The 24,575-nt window shown below is 31.7% G+C and overlaps 1 protein-coding gene across 3 annotated transcripts in view; it reads right to left on the bottom strand.

Annotated features, from left to right (window-relative positions):
• Positions 1–4,868: 4,868 nt before the first annotated feature.
• LOC101489723 (ATP-dependent DNA helicase SRS2-like protein At4g25120) overlaps positions 4,869–24,575 on the bottom strand; it is a 40,721-nt gene continuing 21,014 nt past the window's right edge. The window contains exons 17-29 of one of the 3 annotated variants that reach the window (XM_012714331.3): positions 19,876–19,950; positions 17,887–18,093; positions 17,771–17,809; positions 16,062–16,133; positions 12,852–12,938; positions 12,728–12,784; positions 9,815–10,026; positions 9,620–9,713; positions 8,086–8,136; positions 6,727–6,789; positions 6,556–6,615; positions 5,800–5,862; positions 4,869–5,317 (exon numbers count right to left, since the gene is read on the bottom strand). In XM_012714331.3, coding sequence (XP_012569785.1) covers positions 5,228–5,317; positions 5,800–5,862; positions 6,556–6,615; positions 6,727–6,789; positions 8,086–8,136; positions 9,620–9,713; positions 9,815–10,026; positions 12,728–12,784; positions 12,852–12,938; positions 16,062–16,133; positions 17,771–17,809; positions 17,887–18,093; positions 19,876–19,950 — 1,170 coding nt within the window. In that variant the 3' untranslated portion in view covers positions 4,869–5,227. Of the gene's footprint in view, positions 5,318–5,799; positions 5,863–6,555; positions 6,616–6,726; positions 6,792–8,085; positions 8,137–9,619; positions 9,714–9,814; positions 10,027–12,727; positions 12,785–12,851; positions 12,939–16,061; positions 16,134–17,770; positions 17,810–17,886; positions 18,094–19,875; positions 19,954–24,575 lie in introns of those variants that run through there. The other 2 variants (XM_004495186.4, XR_012162768.1) reach the window with 2 other exon arrangements.

Raw genomic sequence — 24,575 nt, 5'->3', positions numbered from 1 at the left:
TCTCTTGAAATTTGATTTGATTTTAATCCTTTCAAAAGTAGAAAATAGTTTTTTATTTTTTATAGAGCGAATTTTGTTTTTGATCTTGGGAATTTTTTTTTCATATCCAACTCTTTAAAAGTTGAAATTACTGCATTTGGTTGATTGCGTTTATTTTTATCATAGATAAATAAAATTTATTTTAGGACTCGAGAAAAAGTTCTTGGATTTTTTCTTATTTAAGATGTTATTTTGTAAGAGACATAGGCCCGTAGGCCCACTTGCTATAGTTTTTTTTTTAAGAAAATGATTTTTATGATATATCATTTTTTTATTATAATTTTTTTAACAATAAATTTTAAAATGAAAAGTTGATTTAAATAGTTTATTATAAAATATTAATTTAAGTATTTCATTTATATTTTATAATTTATTTTGGATATAAAATTTCAAAAAATAGTTAAAATGAGAAGCTTTTTGTAAAAACAATTTTTGAGAGATATAGTTTTTATAAAAAAATATAATTTGTATCATATTAAAATTTATAATAATGAATATCTAAATTAATAAATTTTTAATTTTTTTTAATTGATAATAAATAAGTTTGAAATAACTTCTATTATTTTTAAGTAAAAATTGTCTTAAATTTTATTTTAAAAAATATAAAGTTGAAATAACTTTTGTTTTAATCTATAATAAACAGATCTTAATAATTACAAAAGACATAAATCGTTTTTATATAAAAGGTTAAATTACGTTTTTTGTCCTTTAATTTATTTTCGACACTCAAATTAATCTCTAAATTTTAGTAAATAATTTTAATCTTTTAACTTTTCTATATAAATCTATATTGTTCATTTTCGTCCAAACAAACCAATCTTCCTAATTTCATATGTGGCTATGATAGTGGCAAGTAAACACTATAAACACTCTACATGGAGTTGCCATAGATATTTGAATTCTTTTATCATGGTTTTGATAGGAAAAAGGGAATTCAATTGATAAATAAACAAAATTATATTATTTAAGGTCGTTCTCTAACATTAAAACCACCGTATTCTTTTATGGTAGTCATAAATTTTTAGCCTTCATCTATCTATTTTATTGACGCAAGGATAAATGATTGACATATCTATAAATTTAACTGGTGGAGATAATAAAATAATATATATATAATTTTTTTTAATAAAAAAATAATATTACTAATTCTTACAAAATACATAATTATAATAACTAAATAAACTCAGAATTCATTAAAGTTCGATTAATTACGCGTTTTATTTTTCATAAAATTTATGATAGAAAAACATTTTTAAATAGTTATAATTGTCATATGTAAAAATAAAATTAACTAGAAGTAAATATATCAGTATGTTTTATAAAACTATAAGGTTTTATGGAGGTTTAAAATAAATATAAAATATTATTAAAATAATTATTTAATCCTTTAGGGGCAAGAGCTCATTAGCTATATGCTAAGATCCGACCTTGGTATAAGGAAAACACATGATTGAAAATAGTAGAATACAATATTTTTTTATTAAATAAAATACTTTTTTTTTAGGACTACAAATTATTTTGGATACGAGGTTAGAGATAAGAATATTTATTATAAATCTATGGATCACTGAAACCAATTCAATTAATATTTTAACTCAATTTATTTAATGCAGTGAAATTCAATTATGTTTGGTTCGAATAATGAATTTAATATTTTAAATTTATAAAGATGTAAATCCAACTAATTAATAAGATATATTTTATTATTATTATTGAGATATAATTAAAATTTAATTGTTAAACTATATTTGAAATTAAATATTTTATTATATTTACAGATGTATTTTAAATATTAAATAATAAATTATAATATCATTTTATTATTTTTTAAATGTTTATTATATAAATTTAATTATACAATCATATACAACATAATCGAATTAATTTGATTTAAATTTGATAAAGAAAATCATAAATAGAGATATCAATCAATCTAGATAAAATTGACCTCTAATTAGAGAGATGTCGCCAAATCCAGTATGGATAGCTACTACGACCTAAGATCTATTATTGCTGATCGTCGTACAGAAGCATTCAGCTTTGGCTTTGGACCAAGTGACGTGACGTGACGTCAGCTATCTTTATGATGAGGGAAAGAACTTCGAGACGACTCTCCTTAAAATTCACTTACGTCAGAAAACGTTTGCTAATCATGCTACCAAATTTCTTTTGCAGCTTTACCAATGGGCCCCATCATTAGCTCTTAACCGAGTTCATTTACAAAATATCTATATTTAAAAAAAATAAAAAATAGATTAAATAAATTTTTATTTTTATAAATATATTATATTTTATTTTTAATTTATTTAAAAAATTTCGTTAAACAATAATTGTTTAAATATTTATCATTAATAATTTTAGTCTATATTTTAAAATTAAATCCTATATATTATTTAAAATTTTGAGTAATTTTGTATATACATATTAAACATATAAAAACCTCTTCTATAAAAATTTAATGGTATTTTGTTTTATGGTAAGAAAAGTAATTCCCAAAAATATGGAGGTTACAAATATATAGGACAAAGCATCTTCCTACTTACCCATGAATTAGTTCACAAGAAAAGGGTGGAAAATAAGAAGTTTGCACGAAGGTGAGAATCAACTTGTCGTAAATATCCATATTTCTATTCTTACATATAATTCATAGGAATATGATTAGTACTAACCGAACATAATCTCTATAAAATTCTCATTGTAATTTTCCAAAATAGTTATTATTGGGAATAGAATTTCCCACAGTCAAACCATCATCCCCTTAGAATTTTTTAATAAAGAATATATTAAATATAATATTTTTTAAGTTTTTAATGTTTATTATTTATGTTTAAATAATTTTGTTGTTGTAAAATTTTAAATTTTTGTAAGAAAGATTCTCATAAAGTTTTAAATATGTTTGTACCGATACATTAAAAAATTCAAATACCACACTTGAATTAATTTGAAAATATAAATCAAAATTGTTAATAAAAGACACCTGAGAGACTATTGTTTGAAGATAAAATTTAGAGTAATTAAAAATACAATATGATATATATCTAGGGACCAAAAACTTATATATCCTTAAATTTTTTTTGGTTATTTTGCTTCATTTATCCCTTTATTTCGAACTACTTTATTTATAATTTAATTCTTTTTTATTTAATTAAATAAATGATTTTTTAATATATAAAAAATTTAGGTATAATATTTTTATTTTCAATTTTGTCCTTCGTTTCAACTATTTTATTTACATTTACAATTTTACTATTTCTTAGTAATCAAATAAATATTTTATTAAAAGATTAAATATATTTTTTGTTCATATAAAATTTATATTTTTAATTTTAGTCGCTATAAAAAAAACTGTTGAAATCTAGAGACTAAAAAAATATTTAATTTTTGTTTTGTAGGAATTAAAATTAAAATATTGAAATTTTACAGAGACTAAAAAAATATTTAATTATTTTTTAAATAATCATATATATTTTATAATTTATGTTATTTTTTAAAAGAAGTAACTTATTATATTAAAAACACGAAAATCGTGTAATATTTATTTTCATGGTATCCGTAAAATTGTGTAGATCATATCTCAATACATTGCATGCATGCATGCTTCTGGTGGTATCTTTGCGTGAATTTAATATCTAAGGATCATATAACAAGATTGAGCATGATATCGACCATTTTGACTTTGTGTCAGTTTGCAAAATAGTTTTTTTCTAAAGGGCAATTTTCAAAATAGTTGACCGTAAGTACTTTTCAAATGAAGAATTTTTTCTTCTCCCATTTCCTTTACATATACGAATTAGTCTTCTTCCTGCATATGATATATTTATTGATTGACTGTATACAGTATACTGTAACAGGGTTCGTCCATGTACTGCATTATGCTCGAGTACAACTTTTACTCAATATTTCAATAAATTAATTCATTGAAATTATTAAAAAAATGTTGTTTGTTTGGGGGTATTAAAATAAAAATGCATAGTTGTTTTGATAAGTATTTTAATTATTTATTAAATTGCATAATTAAGGATATATAATTATGGGTATAAATATTAAGAACCAGTAGCACATAACATGCATTGTGTTAAATTACTACCCGTTTTCATGTTTAATTTGGTGTCCAAGGAGCTGAATTGGAAGTTTGATTCGTTCAATTTTCAACCTTCAAGTTCAAATCATACGAATTGCTTAGTCAAACTAAACTAAACTGTAGCCACACTCTATCGAATAATGTCAAGCAAATTAGATGGGCTTTTGTTGCAGTTCCTTCCACGTGGCCCATCAAGGCCATCAAAACCCGATCCAATTAATCCCTAAGTATATACGACAATTAAGTAGTTCATAACACCTACCAAGTTAATTACTAACCTTACTGATCCATCCATATATAGACTTACACATTCTTTTTTGTAAATGTTTACTTTTTCATAGCTCGCCATTGCCGCTATGTATTTTGAATTTTTCCCTCACTAAGATTCTTTAATCGATTCATTCACATTTTGTTTTTCGATGGGATTTGTTTCAATATTTAGCGAATTAACAATAATTTTATTTGTGCTATAAATCGGGTAGCATGTGGAAACTTACATTACTCCAATGGAATTCCAACTTACCAGATACTACTAACCAGGAGAGATTCCTATCTCATCCAAAATTTCTTTTACCCAAGTTGTTGAAATGAGGATCAGTTGCATACTTTAAGCATATATACAACCACGTTCTCTTTTATAAAGTTGATAAACCGATTATATAAGCTTAACTAATTAACTACACGAATATATGAAAATATTTAATCAAAAAATATACATGAGACTGTTGAGGGACATGATTGATACGTATGGAAAGAATCATATATTATATGATTTGAACGGGAAGTCTCCATTTTTCTGGTTTTGACTTGGTACAACATGGATGCCAAAATAAATAACTTCTTTTCCTTATTTTCACCACTATTTATTAAGCACCAAAAAACAAAAAGAAAAGTGTCCTTACATTGAATCATCCAAATTTTTCGTCCACAATGGGATGTCTATTTAATTTGATCCTAGATAGGAGAAGCACCCAGTTGTGGATGCTCTTATACTCAATGAGACCCTATAGGATGTGAAATACTTTAATAATTTAACGCAAATAACTGTTCCATAACGTAGAAGTTGACAAAACTTAACTTTAGTAGATGATCAAAAATGAAAATTTGTTATAATGATTTGTATTGCTCAATAAGATGAGATGCATGGAGGCGGGATGTAGGGGTCATGGTGCACCCCAGTTTCTTCAAATATGAGATCTGCAATAAGTAAAAAACATGAGTGATTGGAGTAAAATATCCAATCATGATGATAAAACTCACAATTACAAAATCTATTTTTCTTTTGGAAGATATATTCAGAATCAGTGTAGGTTGCTTTGTGCTAGCTAGCCGTATGCAGCAGAATATACACAAGCTCAGACAAGATAAATAGGATAATATAATTTAAAAAAAAAAATGAAACTGGTCATAGCAGGAAAGTAGAAAGCAATTTTAAAGACTTCAAGTGATGATTACAAGTTGTGTAACTCTTGAAACTATCAATGCAAATAATTTACTCAATGAATGAATCTCCATAGAATTGCATAATTTCTATATTTCTATAAACTTAAGGTGAAAAAACTATATATTTCTATCATTAATTGTATACCTTAGTAAAAAAACGAAATATTTCAGGAAAAGAATGAACCAAAAATATTAAATATGAAAGGCCTAATATGTCCGTTCACATGAATTTTTACCTGCTTGTCAGTTGGTGTCGCCGAACCCATTGCATTCTCAACTTTTAATTTCAGGAAATGTTCCTGAAAAGTGCAAAACATGTTTTAAGTCTCAGCTTCATTACCAGAATAACAAGGAAAACTCATGGCAGTCTATGGGTGCGTTTGAACAACACAACTCTAGTTATACCAAACTTGATTTAAAACCTAGTAATGAGAATGGACAAAAACATTGATTCTTGTCTTTCACGAAACCATAGTACAATTTTTTCTTCCAAGTATAAGCTATAATTAAAATGCCAAAATACCATTTTTATTTTCTACTCAATCAATAATATTTCTCTCTCTAATTTCTGTCCAAATTCTCTCTCCGAGATCTCTCTGCATTTATTCATGCTCTAGATGTCCTGATCCCACATTCACTGGAGATACGATATCAACCCTTACTATAGATAGCCAATACTAATTGATTTGATGCCGGAGATCAGGGATCATAATATTATTTCCTCTTGCATATATATATATTTGTATACATATCCCTGTAAATGCAGGTGATATATTCAAATTCAAGTAGGAAGAAAAGAGAAGAGAGTGAATGATAAGAGATATGTATGAACAATTTATACTAATAATCTAGGTCATGTACTACTATAGCATTATTAGTACAAGATAAGTTTACTAGCGCCATGAGATAGATAAAATAATAAGAATGCTAATGTTCTAACAGATCCCATAAATTCTAAATGATAGCTAGTGAAGTGGGAAAGCACAGCTAACCTGTTTTTCCTTCATAAGATGTGCACGCTTATCAGCAGGAATTTGCTCCCATCTCAAAACCTACACGGATAGATTTCAACAGGTTAATACAAAAGTTCCATTTCCTCTAAAGTTCCCTGTATCTCATAAATGAAACCATGTTTGGCTTCAGCAACAAGTAAAGGCACTTACATATTGTGCATACTGCATTGCTTCATCACAGCATAAGCAGGACTTCAGTGAGTTCAACAAATCCTGATATTGCAATTACAAAACAAGGCATTGGAAATGATTAATGATTGTTTACAAGACATTCACAATAAAAGAAAGTTAAATTATAAGAGATTGCATACGATATATCAAGAGAAGTATTGAGAAGTTGAGAACAATATATGACAGACTGATGTCAGTAAAGGCAATGGTTTGTTTTATAAGATGGAGAAAGAACAATTAGGTCTTGTTTTTGGAAGAAAATATAGAAAAGAATATGTAAATCAGCATATGGTCCCGAATACTTTTTTTTACGGAGGCCTGAACCCATTAATAACCGTATCTGTAATAATGGACATCATTTCAAGTCAAATGCATTTTCTTTGAATTTGGGTCTGACTCAAACCCTACAAAATCGGCTTATAAGGTTAGGACAGCCCAAACCTTTTAATTAGGTCCTGTTTTTGGAAGAAAATTTAGAAAAGAATATGTAAATCAGCATATGGTCCCGAACACTTTCTTTTACAGAGGCCCGAACCCATTAATAACCGTATATGAAATAATGGACATCATTTCAAGTCAAATGCATTTTCTTTGAATTTGGGTCTGACTCACCCTACAAAATCGGCTTATAAGGTTAGGACAGCCCAAGCCTTTTAAGCACTACCTAGACTATATCTTTTGTTGACGTAGGACTCTCAACACCTACATAAATTGCACATATGAAGCATGGACTAATGTAGATGGAATAACAGAGATCACAAAACACCCCGCTGCGTCCAAACAAAACATATGGAATCTCAAAATGTAGGATGAATAGCATAGATTATGGCTCAACAACAATTCTAAGATAGGTTCAACTGGCCCTCAAGATTGTACATCATAAGTGTGGACTGATGCGGGTGGAATAACAGGGATCTCAACACCCCTTCACGTGCAGGACTACACATATTTTACCCCAATAACAAATCTAATTTTAAAATTTGGACTTAGGGTCTAACTCATCCCTACAAAACCATTTTGTAAGGTGTGGAGTGTCCAAGCCTAATAAGCACTACTTAGACCATATTTGTAATCACTTATGGGTTGCATATCTAAAGCGTAGTCTAATGCAGGTGAAATAATAAGGAGATTATCTCAATACATTTAAATATTGGAAATAGTCAACACAACCCAAAAAATAACATGCTCATTCACTTCACTATTAATAATGACAAAGAATTCATCCATTAGAACCATTCCACGTAACTGAGAATCTGTTAATCTGAATTAAATATAAATATTCAAGACAATGATATGTGAGAAAAAACAAGCAGTCTAGAAAGATATGATACCACAGACCTTTTTTTTGTTCCTCTTCTCTCTAAGGCGTTCATCAATTACAAAACCAACCTGAACATCCAATAGGGAAACTTTTAGTTTCAAACAAGCTAATTTAATACTCCATCCATCCCACAATATAAGCCACTTTAGAAAATGACATGGATTAAAAAATGTAGTTAATTTTGTTGATTTTATAAAAATTATTCTTCATTAATGGTATGGGAAATATAGTTTACAAGAATTAAAAAGAGAGAATAATAAATGGTTAAGGGTATAAAAGGAAAAACAACATTAATACGACATTGATATTGTAAAATGACATAAAATGGGAAATTTTACTCAAATGATTTATATAGTGGAATGGAGGGAGTAATACTCATGCACAATAATCATTTACACAAGAAATCGTAAATTTCATAATGCACATTATACGTGAAATGCCTCACTAACGATACACACTAAAATCGATAATAAGGGACTTGATCAATTCAATTAGTTTGTAATTCCGAATAATAAGAAAACTCACATGAGTCTCAGTAAGTTAGAGTTCCAGCACTTTTGTTTGAAGGGATTGGTATAAACCATAAAGTACAAATGGAATCCTTCTTGGCATAAAATTACTGTACTAAGATTTATTCAGACTTATCATCTTTTGCTACTTTATCACATTTTTCTCTTAGCTTTTCTAAAGGACACATTGCAAGCTTGCAATGAACCCAGTACGCCAACAAGGTGCGGTAAACATCTATCAAATAGGGGAAGCTCAGTCCCACCATCCTTCACTTTTTAATAGATGTTTTAAACATTAACTTCTGTAATTTTGATCCTTGTGATTTGTCAACTATGTCCAGCAGTTAGTTAGATACTGTAATAGATGTTTCAAACATTAACTTTTGCATTTTTACAAGTCTATGAGTCAAGCTTACAAGTTAAGTTTATGGAGATTTTACGAGTTTACATAAATGTCGACAACCTTGTTTAAGAATCGTGCATCTGCTTAGAAGTTTGAATGACATTTTTATAAAAAATACATTTCATCGTAATAAATTTGCAACACATTTTCCCTTTTTAATAATAATAGAATACTGATAACCATAAACTACACAAAAATATCAAACAGTTATGTATATATATGTTTGCCAAGAAGAATTATAAAATTATCAACCTCTAGACTTGAATTAGAAAATGCTTTCCAGTGGAAAATCACATCCATTGCCCGAAATATAATTGAATTGTGGATACACAGGTCAGATTGCTGAGCCGGGAGAGAAGGCCTTACCAGTATTTTCTCAGAGGCCTAAACCCAAGTCCCCAAAATAGTTGGGAGGTAATGTATGTGTTGAGTGTGCAAGGGAGGATAATTCAGTTATAGACAGACGAAGTGAATCCAATCTGATTAAAGGGGACATTTACCAGAAAGAGGGATTCACATGTAGTGTAATATTTTTCAGCTAATAGCTTGGAGCCTGAGAATCCATTCCTTCGCTAGGAATGAACAAGATAAATACCTCACACACACACACAGATAATTCCAGTACAACAATAGAGTCACCTTATCTAGCAACCTCTTTGGATCTTGAAATGCTTTCTTTTTGGCCCATTGATGGAATAAATGGGAAACAGCAGATCTGTCCTCTACACTGAATCTGCAAAAGATATGTAATGATTAAAATCTCTTTTAAAATCATTTATGGCTGAGATCATTACCGCTTAATAGTAATGTAATTGTCCAAATAAAAAGAGAAACCTTCTTAAGAAGTCACTGTAATTGTTTGCCTCTGCAAATTCTGCAAGCTCATCAGAAGACCCACTAAAATGATTGTTGAGCAGGTCATTACGCACAGGGACCAAACCAGCCTCCGATTGTTGCTTTTCAATTAACAAATCAGTGCTACAGTCGGCAGTTTCCTTTTGATGATCTTCTAGCTTTATTTGTAGTTCTTGCATATTTATCTCACCCTACACAAGTATATACTATTCGCTGACTCACTACTTGTTTATAAGGATATACAAGACTAAACACTAACACCTGCTTATAAGAATATAAGACTCAGGAAACAAATCAAAATGATAACTACGTAATATGTGATTAGTCGTGTCTCTGTGACCAATATGCGTCAATATCCAGGTTAAAGACACTCCTTGGGTACGTACATATGGAACACATCTACTAGGTTACTTACTGCACATCACTTTTGAGGGGTTAAAGACATTAAATTTGACTACATCACTTTTGAACTTTTCCGTAGTAGATAGATGTATGAAGGTCAAAGACTAAATAAATAAATACATATATGTATCGGTGTTAGTGTACCATGTTTGACTAAATTTGACTACATCACTTTTTAGAATTTTTTTATAATGAAACAAATTGCTCAATTCAAATGCACATATATATTTTTTATAATAATTAAATACTGTTCATATTTTATTTAATTATAATAAATAAATACATGTATCGGTGTTAGTGTACCATATTTTTGACATTAGCAGTATCTACGTCTTCGTGTCAGGTGTCAACTCAAAGATGGTAGAGAAATATAAGAGAAAGATAGCATTGCCATATAGTTGAAATATTCATTGGCTTGGGAGAAATTTCAGGGAAGCAATCAAGCAAAACACGGTCTGTCCTTTTCAAAACCACATTTGGAAGCTTTAAACCAATAATACGGAAAGGTCCAAGGCAAGACAATGCATCTACAACGAAGATGGGGCCAGGGCATTCATGTACCACGCACCCTACGTCAATTTCATATCTTATTCAAGCTTATTCTCTTCTTTTCCTGCATTTACCTCTCACTTATCTTGCATAGAGATTCAAAAGAATGTACAAAAAGCTCTAGAAATTCCAAAGTGGAAGGAAGTTGTTCTTGAGGAGATGAAAGCTTTTGAGAAGAATAACACTTGGAGTGCTATGACATTACCAGCTAGAAAGAGAATTGTGGGTTGTAAGTGAGTTTTTACAGTGAAGTACAATTCTGATGGTTCAATCGAAAGGTACAAGGCTTGATTGGTTGCTAAAGGATTTACTGAAACCAACGGAGTAGACTACTCATAGACCTTTGCTCCTGTTGCTACTAACTTAGATTAGGCACTACACCAACTTGATGTAAAAAATGAATTTCTTAATGGTGATTTGGAAGAAGTGTATATGGATTGTCCTCTCGGTTTTGAAGACAAATTTGGGTCACAAGTGTGTAGATTGAAGAATTCCTTGCATGGGCTAGAACAACTTCCAAGAGCTGGGTTTGAGAAATTTACATAGTTGGTAAAATAATAGGGATATACTCAGGGGTAAGCGGATCATACCTTGTTCACAAAGTTTAACTCAAACGGGAAGATAAGTGTTTTGATAGTTTAGGTTGATGACATAATTCTTACAGGAAATGATGTGACAGAGTTGGAAAAATTGAAAAAAAAAACTTAGCTGGAGAACTTAAAATAAAAAACTTGGGTCCGCTAAAATATTTTCTTGGCATGGAGGTGGCTAGATCAAAGGAATTGTAGTGTCTCAACGAAAATATGTTATTGATCTCTTACAAGATGAGTGGTTGTAAGCCAGTTGATTCTCCTATCGACCCAAATGTAAAACTTTGGGAGCAAGGAAGCACTCCAGTTGACATTGGCTGATATCAACGATTAGTTGGAAAACTGATATATTTGACTCATACTCATCCTGATATTGTTTTTTCTGTTAGTGTTGTCAGTCAATCTATGCACACCTCGGATAACATCTTGAAGTTGTTTACAAAATTTTAAGATACTTGAAGGCAACACCAGGAAATAGTCTATTCTTTAAGAAAATCTGTGATAAAATTGTGGCTATATTTTATTGATGTAGACTGGGCAGGATCTGTTATGGATAGAAAGTCAACTTCAGGTTATTGCATCTTTGTGTGGGGAAACCTAGTAACTTGGAAAAGTAAGAAACAAGCAGCAGTTGCTAGAAGCAGTGACGAAGCTGAGTTTAGAGCAATGGATCAAGGTATTTGTGAACGTCTTGTGGATTCATAGAGTTCTAAAGGAACTGAAGATAGTAGTGGAGCTCCAATTGAAGCTATATTGTGACAGCTATAAGCATAGCCCATAATCCTGTTCAACGTGATCGAACAAAACACATTGAGGTTAATCTTCATTTATAAAAGAAAACATAGACTTTGGTATTCTTTGTTTGTCATTCGTTCCCTCCAAACAACTGGCATCTTAACCAAGGGCTTAGCAAGAATAAGTTTGTTAATATATTGATAACTAATCGTAGGAGATAATCTAAGATACTACAAGATTAGAAACTGATCCTAGAAGATAAACTACGATATTCTAACATCTAACATAATATCACAGATATTTATATATTCTAATAAGTGACATTAGCATAAGCTAGCTGGTACCCTGGTATTTTTCAATTTTAAAAATGTAATTTTAAAGAAAAATATCTGACAGATAAGGGTAAAAGCCATGTACATATAACATTAAGAGATAATTCAATGGATGTAAATGTATTTAAGCTTAAAATTATAGTTATGGAACGTTTTGACATAAATATGAAAGAAGATGCGTTGAAGGGAACAACTAATACAACAGAAAGGGAAAGAAATTCAAAGTTATTCAATAATACCATAGTCAGACTCACAATCGTTTATGACAAGGCAGTATGACATACCTGAAACTCTAGAAGATGATGGGGAATTTCTTTCAGAAATCGTGAAGGTTGAAGCATCTAGAGACACACAAAGTTAGCAGAACCCAAAAACTATAAAAAGAGCTGAAAGTTATGCTGGACAAACCTGCCAATTAGAGTCCATCATGACATAGAGAATATAAAGCCTCTGTCGAGCACGGGTCATTGCAACATATAGTAGACGTCTCTCTTCCTTGGAATCAGATAAGAACGAATCATAACCAAAATCTATAACAAACTATAGAAGTATACTTTATATCTCCTTGAAAATGATGAGAAATACATAGGAGGTATATATAGAATAAATAGGGTAGATACTGGAGCATAAATCTAGCCTAGAAATTAGGGGAATTGATCCTATAAAAGCTAATTCTAAATATGGTAACAAACAGAAAAGATAAGACAACTAATTACTATTTACAGAAAATCCTCATGAGCTGTACAAATCCGAATCAATTGATTCTGCATTGATTTTTCCACACTCCCCCTCAATCCTGGTGGCAGATGTCAATCATACCCAGATTGGATCTGATATTTTCGTATGCATTCCTTGGAAGGGCTTTTGTTAGAATGTCTGCATTTTGCTGGCATGATGGAATATGATCAACACTTATAGCAAAATGTGCAATAGCCTACTCCTAGCCACAACAGACTGTTTTTTGCTTCTACAAGTTACCATATTACCCCATACAAATGTGTAGTAGCCTGTAGTCGATTTCCTGTCAGATATACATCGTGCCCAATCTGAATCATTGTAGACTTCAATACCTCTGTTTGAGTTCTTCTGGAAATAGAGTCCTCATCCTGGTGTACCTTTCAGGTATTGGAGTATTATGTTTACATTTTTCATGTCAGTTTCAGTTGGATTTGACATATAACGACTAGCCATGCTTACAGCATAGCCAATGTCGGGCCTGGTGTAAGTTAGATAGATTAGTTTTCCAACTAGACTTTGATATCTATCTTTATCAGCTGGTATATTCTCCTCTTCACTCCTTTTTACTGGTTCTATGGGAGTATTGGCAGCTTTACATCCAAGCATACCTATTTCTTGAAGCAAATCCAGAGTGTACTTCCTTTCAGAAACTGAAATACCATTCATTGTCTGCGCAATTTCCATCCCTTGAAAATACTTGAGTTGGCCTAAGTCCTTTCAAATTCCTTGGCTAGAAGTTTCTTTAACTTGTTGACTTGTTCATAATCATCTCCTGTATTTACGAAATCATCAACATAGACAATAAATAAAGCTATCTTACCATCCACAAGAGTGTTTGAAAAACATAGTATGGTCTACTTGGCATTGAACAAAACCATCTTGTTCGACAACTTTTGTCAGTCTGTCAAACTATGCCCTTGGTGATTGTTTGAGGCCATATAGAGATTTGCGAAGTCTGAGCACCATGTTGGAGATCCTGGGTGATTCAAATCCTGGAGGTATTTGCATATAAACCTCTTCTTCTAACTCCCCATTTAGAAATGCATTCTTTATGTCTAGTTGGTACAGGGGTCAATCTAGATTCACTGCCAGAAATAGTAGATCCCGAACATAATTAATTTTAGCAACATGTGCGAAAGTCTCTTCATAAACCACCACCTTTGCAACCAACCGAGCTTTGAACATGTTTATAGTTCTATCAGCATTGTACTTAGTCGAGAATATCCACTTGCATCCTACTGCTCTTTTCCCTTCTGGTATAGTGGTGATCTCCCATGTGCCATTTTATACAAGTGCTTGAACTTCTTCTGTTACACCTGCTGCCCATTCCGGTTTCTGCAGTGCTTCTTGAATATTTATTGGAATTTCTATGCTGTCAACAGCTGCTTCAAAGGACCTGTAACTTTCCATATGAGACATTTTTCAATGGGGTGTTTAGTGCTAAACAAAGTAAGATCTCCAGTCATGTGATCTGAAGCCCCTGAGTCAACAATCCATGACTTTGTTATTTCCTTACTAGTGTTTAAGGCATGTAAGAAATTACCTCTTTGAGCCACTACGGCAGTACCACCTATTTCTGCAGTTAACACAATCTGCTAAAGTAGTTTTTGAAGAGCCTCCATTTGTTCTTTGCTGAAAGGAGATGGATTTGAATTTACCTCAGCTTCTTGATGGTTAAATTTTGTGTTGCATTTTCCCTCCTTTCCTTTGAACTGTTTGGCATCTGAAGGTTTTCCATGTACGGTCCAACATGTTTCCTTAGTGTGGCCTGGTCTCTTGCAATGATCACACTAGGGGCGGGCTTTCTTTTGAGGTGGCCGAGACTGATTTCCTCTTGCTGTCATTGCAGAGCTCTCGCTCTATGGAACTAAGGTGGGTGTCCCCAGCATGAGTTTCCTCCTGCTTTGGGAAGTGGTTTGGTTCCAAGAATCCTTCCACGAACTTCGTCAAGGTCCTTGTTTAGTACCAATAGGAATTTGTAAATCCTATCTTTTTCTACCAGTTCCTTATATTCTGATTTTCTTTACAGCACCATGTAACCTCTTCATATATGTCCAACTGCTGCCAGTATCTATTAATTTTGTTAAAATACTCAGTAGCAGAGGATTCTCCCTGTCGAAGGTCATGAAGAATGCCTTTTATCTCAAATCCAGCATGTGTGTTGTCCACATTTGAGTATATTTCCTTCACTGCATCCCATATCTCTTTTGCAGTGTCATAGAACATGAAATCTTCATCAATTTCATTTGTCATGGTGTTTAGCAGCCATGACATTATTTGGCTGTTCTCAAGTTTCCATTTTTTAAGGTTTGTGTCTCCTTTCTCAGGCACTTAGAATCTCTTGTGATGTAGCCTTCCCTTCCTTTTCCTTGGAGGAAGATCTTGACTGACCCTACCCACTTGGTATAGTTTTGGCCATTTAATTTATGACTTGTGATGAGGTGAGTGAGCCCATCGTGTGAGGCTGTGAGCTGGTTGGAAATGACCCAGTTTCCACTTCGAGCAATTCATCAGATTTGGGATCCTCCATGGCTAGGCGGTGCTAGGTTAGGGATGGTTCAGATCGTGCTCTAATACCATATAGAAATATACTTTATATTTCCTTGAAAATGATGAGAAATACATAGGAGGTATATATAGAATACATAGGGCAGATACTGGAGCATAAATCTCGACTAGAAACTAGGGAAATTGATCTCCCTATAAAAGCTAATTCTAAATATGGTAACAAACAGAAAAGACAGCTAATTACTATTTATAGAAAATCATAATGAGCTGTACAAATCCGAATCAATTAATTCTGCATTGATAATTGATTCTTCGACACAAACTACAAGACGGAAAATGATAGAATAAATTATCAAAGAAATAATAACGTACCTCAACTATGGGTGCAGTGTCCTTCACAACACCTTTGAAATCATGTAATAGAGGGATCTCAGATTCATTTGCCTATTTAATATACCAAAACAGCATTCATAATAACTCAAGAAAATATGACCTCCAAACAAGGTAGTCAAATATCAAAAGTCAAATTGCAATGAAGATAAATTTATTCCTCCTTCTGTACTGTAACACTTACTTAACTTAGTGATAAAATATTTACTTTAATATGATTCATATTTCTGATGCATAGGTGCAAGATCATGTTGCATTTTAACCCGAGAAAATTCCTAGCCTTAAAATTATTAAAGGTCACATAAGTAAAAAATTAACATTAGAACAACTTTTTTGACTAACATTAGAGAACATGTTGAAGAGGCAAGAAATTACCATTCAAGAACAAAGTAATCATATAGAACAGATTGCAATTATGCTATATCCCACTGCTATGTGAACTGCAACATTTTGGAAATTGTGCTACTGAATCTTCAATTAATTTCTAAAGAAGGCATTTCACACAAGTTTATGCATGGTCATGTTGTAGCTTAATGAGGACTAAGGGTGTGTTTGTTATAAAAGAAATAGAGTGGAGAGAATTAGTAGAGAAAGGTTGACTTACTCTAGTTTGGTTTGAAAATATAGAGTGATAAAAAGTGAGTCTCATTGCTTTTTACAATCTTCTATCTTATAGGAAGGTAGTGTCAATCGAATTGGAGTTTTCATGATCATTAATTGTGCAGATTTGATTATATTTGTAATTATGTAATTATTTTCATAATTAATTAGTCCAACTGCAGATTAGCCGTTATAGCAAGGCATATCATTTTGTATCGACATTATTTAAAGGAGAATTCTCAAATGGAAATGACACATTTTACCAATCAGAAATAATGACTTTAACAGGTAGGGGACATCTTTATTCTTTTCAACTGTCCATTTATACCCTGGATTGGCTATCTCTGTTATTGTCTCATTCTATTCCAGTCTTGTTTATCTTCCTTGGGTTTTCATTTCTTTTCTCCGTATACAAAAGTCAAATTCTTATTAATAAAATCGTGTATATCATTCAGTAACAAAAATGTGTGGCACTGTGAATTATGAAAAAGTTCTTTCATTTGGCTCAAATTAAACAATGAAAAAAATAAATTTCATATGAAGATTAACATGAATTGAACAATTATCCACCACTCTGATATAATTTAATTAAATTAGTTTAATTATTTTTTAATAAATTTTCAAAATAACACATTAATTATATTATACTAATATAATTAATCAATTAAATCAACTGAAATAATTCAATATCTTAAATAAATTTAAAAAATGAAGTAATTTCGACAAGGAATTCAATTCAAATAGTAAAACTATATATTGACTTTTTTAGTGTAAGTATACTTTTTGTCTTTCAAAAAATTATACAAGCTTTTTGCTATTCTATTTCTCTCATTTTTCTCTTGTAACAAACAATGCATCAAATTTACTTTATTTTGCACACTCTTTTTCACTTCTTTCTCCCTTCTCACTTTCTCCTCACAACCATACATACCCTAAATTTGGTCTTATAATTGTCCAAGGATTACATGAATAAATAGTAGGTATAAACAAACATTTGAAAATTTGTTTTTCAAAAATATCACAAATCACATTCATCCACTTGCTTTTGAGCTACACAAAATGAAAATATTCTAAATATTATTATCACATACCTTAACTATGAAGACAAAGTCCCACTCTAAACCTTTTGCCTACAGGTCAAATGAGATTGAATTTGCATTACTATTGAACTTAACTCCAAAAAAAAATAATCAAGTGGGATAGTTACCTGATGAATGGTAGTCAATGTCACAGAATTTTCATTGTCCTTCCTCCGAGCACGGAAATTTTCTTTCTCACGCTCAAATAAATAATCAATGAATGCTTTTAGCGCAAAAGTGCAGCCTTTATCTTCTGCAATTTCCTTGTCCCCTCTTATCTCAATGAATTTGGTAGACAGAAACTCAGAGACATCATCTAATAGATACTGAAGAACCTGAATAAAGGTGCAATTCAAGCTTTAGATGAAGAAAATCTAGGTATAAATGAATTAATATGAAAATTAAAAGACACTAAAGTTAAACTTAAAAGTTAAAACTATATAATTTGGACCATCTTCCGCCAAACATCAAATGCCCTTGATGGCTTGATGCATATTACACACAATTAAATCCAGAAGAGCTTTAACTTACAAAAGGACTCTTGTTCTAGAAGAGTACAACTCATACAATAGTGTTTGAAAAATATTTCATGTATGTTCACTTACATCCCCATAGCTAGCAAATACTCCTTAACACTATATTTAACACTTCCAATTTTTGGGTGAACAAAGAGTGTGTTACCACCATTTGTCATGGAATAATAACCAGGGTTCTAGAAAACCAGTAGACTTAAAGTTCAACTTATTAACTGCTAAAGAGATTAGATCTGGATTATGAAATTTGAACAGACTTAAATATGTTTTTGCCTAGTATACTTATTTTTTTCGTCTTAGTCCCCATATAAAAAACAAAAAATGGTCCCTTTATGATAGGAACTCGGACCAAAATATATTTTAAAAGGACTTAAACGAAGAGAAAAAAATTATACGACATAACTTAAGAGTCTGAACTATCTAATCAATTTGGTGAAAATCCCAATGAATTGGAGGTTAGATTTTGACTGTTGGGGATGAGGAAGTTGATAGGCTGGGATTGCAAATCATAGTGACAGAACACAAGGAACAAAATACTGCCAGAAGTGTTACAAAGATTGTTGAAATGATGTACAGCAAGGATTAATTTATCACAACTGAGCAGTACGTACAGTGGATTAGAGTTTATCAAAACAAATGGTTTGAAACTCACTTAAGCACCAATTTCAACTTTGAAGAGATTATGCTTAATCTGAGTGAAATTCAAAATACTAGCAAATTTATATTCATAATTAATTAATAATTAGATCATGTTTTAATTGAACACTGATAGAAACCCAAGCCCATGAATGCAAGGAGGGCATCCTATAGAGCAAATTAAGAATTAAAAGGTAATTGTAGGAATAGAAAGGCAAACAAGATTGGATCAAATAAGGGAATTATTAAAATGATACTCCCTTCTCCGTTCCTATTTAAGTGTTTTGTAAGAAGTTTCTTTTTCCTATTTACGTGTGATTTTCAAAATTCAAAGCAAAATTAATTATTGTTTTGTCAAAACTACCCTAACTGTTTATTGTAGAGAGAAATATGTAGAATTAGATAATAAATAGTTTAGGGTATTACAACAAAAGGATAAATAAATTTATCAACAAAAAAAAATTATTAATTTTCTTGTTATGTGTAAATAACCTTAAAACGACGACTAAAAAGGAACTGAGAGTAACAAAGATTGAAAACCCGTGATAGAGATCATAGCACTTTGCAATTCATATGGGACGGCTAATCACTGGACACCAGTTTTATGGGATTGAAGTTGACAATAAAAGTAAAATCGTATTTATAACCAGACCCTATAGCAATGGCAATGAGGGGTAATTGAAGAAAACCCAAAATCCTGCATTGGCTAGAGATATAGTTTAAATATGGTTTTATAAAGCTTGGATAATTCTCACCTTACAAGTAGATTTTAGGTTAAGTCCAAAATTTAAGAAATGTTCAATGCAAGAGTTCAACTGGGTGTTACGAAGCACATACACATACAATAACTAAAATATTCTATTGCAACATATATAAATCCATTTTTTTTTCTTGACACAAAACAATGGCTAATAGTAACTTGAGTTTTATCCGGCATCAAAAACTTACAGATCTGATGTCATAGTCTTCATTCAACAATGTCCCTCCATCAACATCGACAGTTGCCCGTTGCTCAAGAAGGTACTTCTAAAATTCAAAATTCATGTATCAGTAAATTTATCATGACATTATATGGAACAATTTTAGAAAATAAATAGAAGTGTATTTTACTATTAATGAAATTTGAATGTTCAAACTTGATTGGTGTATCTCTATATTTATCTATGCACAACATTTTTGGATCATGCAAATGAACAATTATATAATTTGCAGATACATCCTCGAGAGTGTTTCTTAGAGCTATGAAAGTTAAATATACTCCTAGATTTTTATATCGGGTCTAACTCATCCTTGCAAAATCGGCTTGTAAGGTGAGGGGTTTCGCTCTTTATAAACTCTTTTAGAGCTCTATCTACTTTTGTGGAAATCTGCCACTTTAATACAGTTGATTAAGCATTATTTGTTTCCTAGAATAAGAGGGATTTACTTGAGCAAAGAAAACACATCAGTCGTCTTTGAGATTGAGACAACTTTGCAGGATTTGCAACAGGAGATCTAATAGTCCCACAGTTTTATAACTCTCTCACGCGTCAATGGCAGAACTTTATTTATTTGAAGAACATAGCTGGACCTGCTTGGCTGATTCCAAGAAATACAAGGAGATTGTTGAGAAGAAAAGAATTTTCATGTTCTTGATGGGACTTAACAAGAACTTGGATGAAGTATGAGGAAGGATACTTGGAACCAAGCCTTTACCAAGTTACCAAAGAAGTCTTCTTTGAAGTACGAAGAGAAGAAAGCGGGAAGAAAGTGATGTTGGGAGAGTCCTCTACAATAGCTACCATGGAAAATCAGTCAGCACTTGTTGTCCGAGGAGTCCACCATCATTCTGGAGATTAGCGGTTAAAGAAGAAGAGGCCTTGGTGTGATCATTGTCAAAGAACTGGTCACGCTAAAGACACGTGCTGGAAAATACATGGGAAACACACTGATTGGAAACCTTCAAAATCCACCATGGACAGGGAAAGTAGAGGCAATCATGTCTCAACTAAAAAAGTAAATCACATAGCTGCTCCCCAATCCACTCCATTTAGTCAAGAACAAATTGAATCCCTCCAAAAGATGTTCTCTCATATGTCCTTCCAAAATGGTACCAAAGTTGCATCATTAGCTCACAAAGGTAATTTCTTAACTGCTTTTATTGCTAAAACTAGAAATCATAAGCCATGGATAGTTGATTTGGGTGCTTCAGATCACATGATGGGGGATAAATCACTATTTCATCATTATAGTCCATGTTATGATGGACTATCTGTAAAAGTTGTTGATGGCTCATTCTCTAAAGTAGTTGGTATAGGTTTGGTCACTCTGTCAAAAGATATAGAGTTAAAAAAATTCCTACATGTTTTAAACTTGGATTGCAATTTGTTATCTGTGAGTAAGCTTTCTAATGATCTTAACTGTGTTGCTAAATTTGCCTCAAACTTGTGTGAATTTCAGACTTAGGATTCGGGGAGGACGATTGGAGTGCTAAGATTTGCTCAGGATTCTATCCTCTTCAAACAAATCATCCTCCTATAAGAAAACTCACAATGCAGCTTGTGTTGAGTCAACCAACCAACAAAATAAGGATAGTGCTATTATGTTGTGGCATTATCGTCTAGGTCACCTAAGTTTTATGTATCTTCAAAAATTGTTTCCTTCATTATGCAAAAATAAAAATCCAATGTAAAGTTTGTCAATTTTCTAAACATGTTCGTCATTCTTATTATATGTTACCTTATAAAGCCTCTCATCCTTTTTCCATGATTCACAGCAATGTGTGGGAACCATCTAGAATAAAAAATATCACAGGATCTAGATGGTTTGTGTTGTTTGTGGATGATCATTCTAGAATAACATGGTTGTTCCTTATGAAAGAAAAGTCTGAACTTGGTCAAATTTTTCGAAAATTCAATAACATGGTTCAAACTCAATTTCAAACCAAAATCTAGGTTCTAAAAACAGATAATGCAAGAAAGTACTTTGAAACGTCTCTTGGAGAATATTTGGACAGCCATGGGATCATTCATCAAAGCTCGTGTTGACACCCCACAGGAGAATGGGGTAGCAGAAAGACAAAATAGACGCATCCTGGAAGTTGCTAGATCTCTTATGTTTACCACACATGTTCTAGAGCCTATTTCGATCCTTCTTGAACGATCTCGCCTCTATTCCGCTGCCGAGTTCCCAACAGTTTGGGAATATAATCATAGTTTCTCTTTTCCAACATTCCAACATGTTTTGATGCCTCTCAGTCGCTGCTTGGTCGGCCAATCGCACCTTCACCTCGAAGTTTCAAATCTGCTCTCACATTCTAGTTTCGGGCTACAGTTACACCTACTTCCATTGTGTGCGGAATCTCCGAATCTACACATCCCAGATATTTTTAGGTCAAAAGTTGCTCCACGCGAGCTCATGTGCTTCCAAGATCCGCCGTCTACTGCTGCCTTCCATCCGTTGTCGATGTTGGAAAAGTTTTCCAACAAGTTTTCTGAAACAACCATTGTCTCTCCTGTTTTGAATACATTTTCTCACTCCGTTGATCGATCATGGCTTCGTTTCACTAGAGTCGCGTTGCTTCTTCTTTGGTGTTTGTCATGCAATTTAGTTCTTATTAATAGATTATAACAGTGGCTTTTATTCCCACCGACGATCATTCCGGTGGTGTCCCTTTTCCCACAGATGAATCATATTAGTAATGACTTCTTTTTTCATTGATGGTCATTTTGGCCTTGCCTTTCTCTCCTTTGTAACACCCTTTTTTTTATTAATTAATTTAAAATCATTAGTTTTGTTTATCCTTTTATTAATTTAGTGTGACGATAGTAAGATAATTATTCTTTGAATGTTTAATTATTTGATAAAGTATTTTCATATTAAATAATTTATTATTGGGATTTTTATTATTGACTAATTAAAACTCGTAGAAATATTTGTCTTAGAGTGAACAATGACCAAGCCAATTTTGACTAAGTCAAATTTAATCACTCACACTACTATTTTTATAATTATATTTTATAAAATTTAATTTATATTGTGTCCATTCAAATGTGTAACTAGCAAGAATAAATACATGAATGCCAATTAATTCTTAACGGTTGGTCATTGAATGGCATTATTCCAATTTAATTCCTTATTCATGTGTGCAATTAAACTCAATGAAGAGAATTATTCATTCTCTCTGATCAGCTTTATGCCTCCTTTATTAGTCACATACACCTCTCCTTCTTAGGACACGATTAAACTTACAGTAGAGGAAAATAAGCCATAATCACTCACACGCATTACCGACACTACATTTATCTCAAATATTTTCTAAGCCACTCAAACAACCATCCTTACATTCCCTAGCTTTTTGATCGGAGCTATAAACTTTTATTCATCTTGGTGAGATTTTCGAGGGCTATATAGTGGTACGTGGAAGGAAAGCGTCCAAGGTAAGGGCTTTTCCCCATGCAGAGTTAGGTTAGATATTAAATTAGCGATTCGTAAGATATTGATATGGTGTCTGAATGTATTAAAAGAAAAATGTCGATTTTATTTCCGTCGTAAAGAAATTAACTATCATGCTTTGATTGTTTCTTTTGAGTAATATCTCTATTTTGATGAAATTAATTATAGAATTATATTTTATTACCATTCCTTCATCAATATGTTTGTTGTGAAAACGCTCAATGTCATACATGTTTTAGAGTACTTAATTATAAAGTTATAATTTTTATAATGATGTAGTCATTAACATGTTTATTATGATGTATTTAATTTTAATCCTTGATTCTTGAGTATTTAAATTTTAAAACTTGACTTTTATGAACAATATACGTGTTTTGATGAAATTGATGAAAAGTTTATTTTTCATTTACCAATATGAGGAAATTGATTTTTGAATGCATTAATGAATAGTTTTCTTTGTGGTTGCCTAAGTGGCTGGTTATTTGTGTATGATTTTTCTTTGTGGTTGCCTAAGTGGCTAGCGATTTGTACATTTTCGAACATCATTATCATTGTCATGACATACCATATGCATCTTTGTGGACGCCTTAGTGGCTGGTTTAATTTTCCCCATTGGTATGGGTGACTTCTGTGTGGACGCCTTAATGTCTGGCTATATCCGGATCATGTATGTTTAGGACATGCATAATTTGCATACATTTTATTGCCATTAATATTTTTATATAATTATTTATTCTAAGGTGAGTTACTACTTGTTGTTTAGATATATTTTATAATTTTTGGTACACCTTATGAATTATAAAAATCATTTTCTCTAAATCTTTTATTACAAAAAGATTTTATATTTATATTTTATGGTTGTTAACTTATTATTTGGTCTAATTTTGCCGTGGGATGAACTGACCCCTTACACCAACATTTAGGTACTAACGATCTTGAAGGGTTGCATGAATGACGTTTGCTTGGCGCACGCGCGTGGGAAAAAGGGGTACTTTAATAAAATAATAATAATAATGTTTGTAGTGATAAAACCGTTGTGATACAATTTTTAAGTTTATTTATTTCTCATCGTTGATTTTTAATAGAAATGCGGAGGCGGGGTCCTTCTGCTAGGAAAAACTTGAGTTATTCTATTTTTGAGCGAACATTTTCTACAATTAGTAAATTGTCTTTACAAATAATAATATCCGATAAATCGCATTGTGATGTTTTTT

This window comes from Cicer arietinum, chromosome 4 (assembly GCF_000331145.2).
Source record: "Cicer arietinum cultivar CDC Frontier isolate Library 1 chromosome 4, Cicar.CDCFrontier_v2.0, whole genome shotgun sequence".
NCBI lineage: Eukaryota > Viridiplantae > Streptophyta > Magnoliopsida > Fabales > Fabaceae > Cicer > Cicer arietinum.
This window is presented reverse-complemented; position numbering and strand designations above follow the sequence as displayed.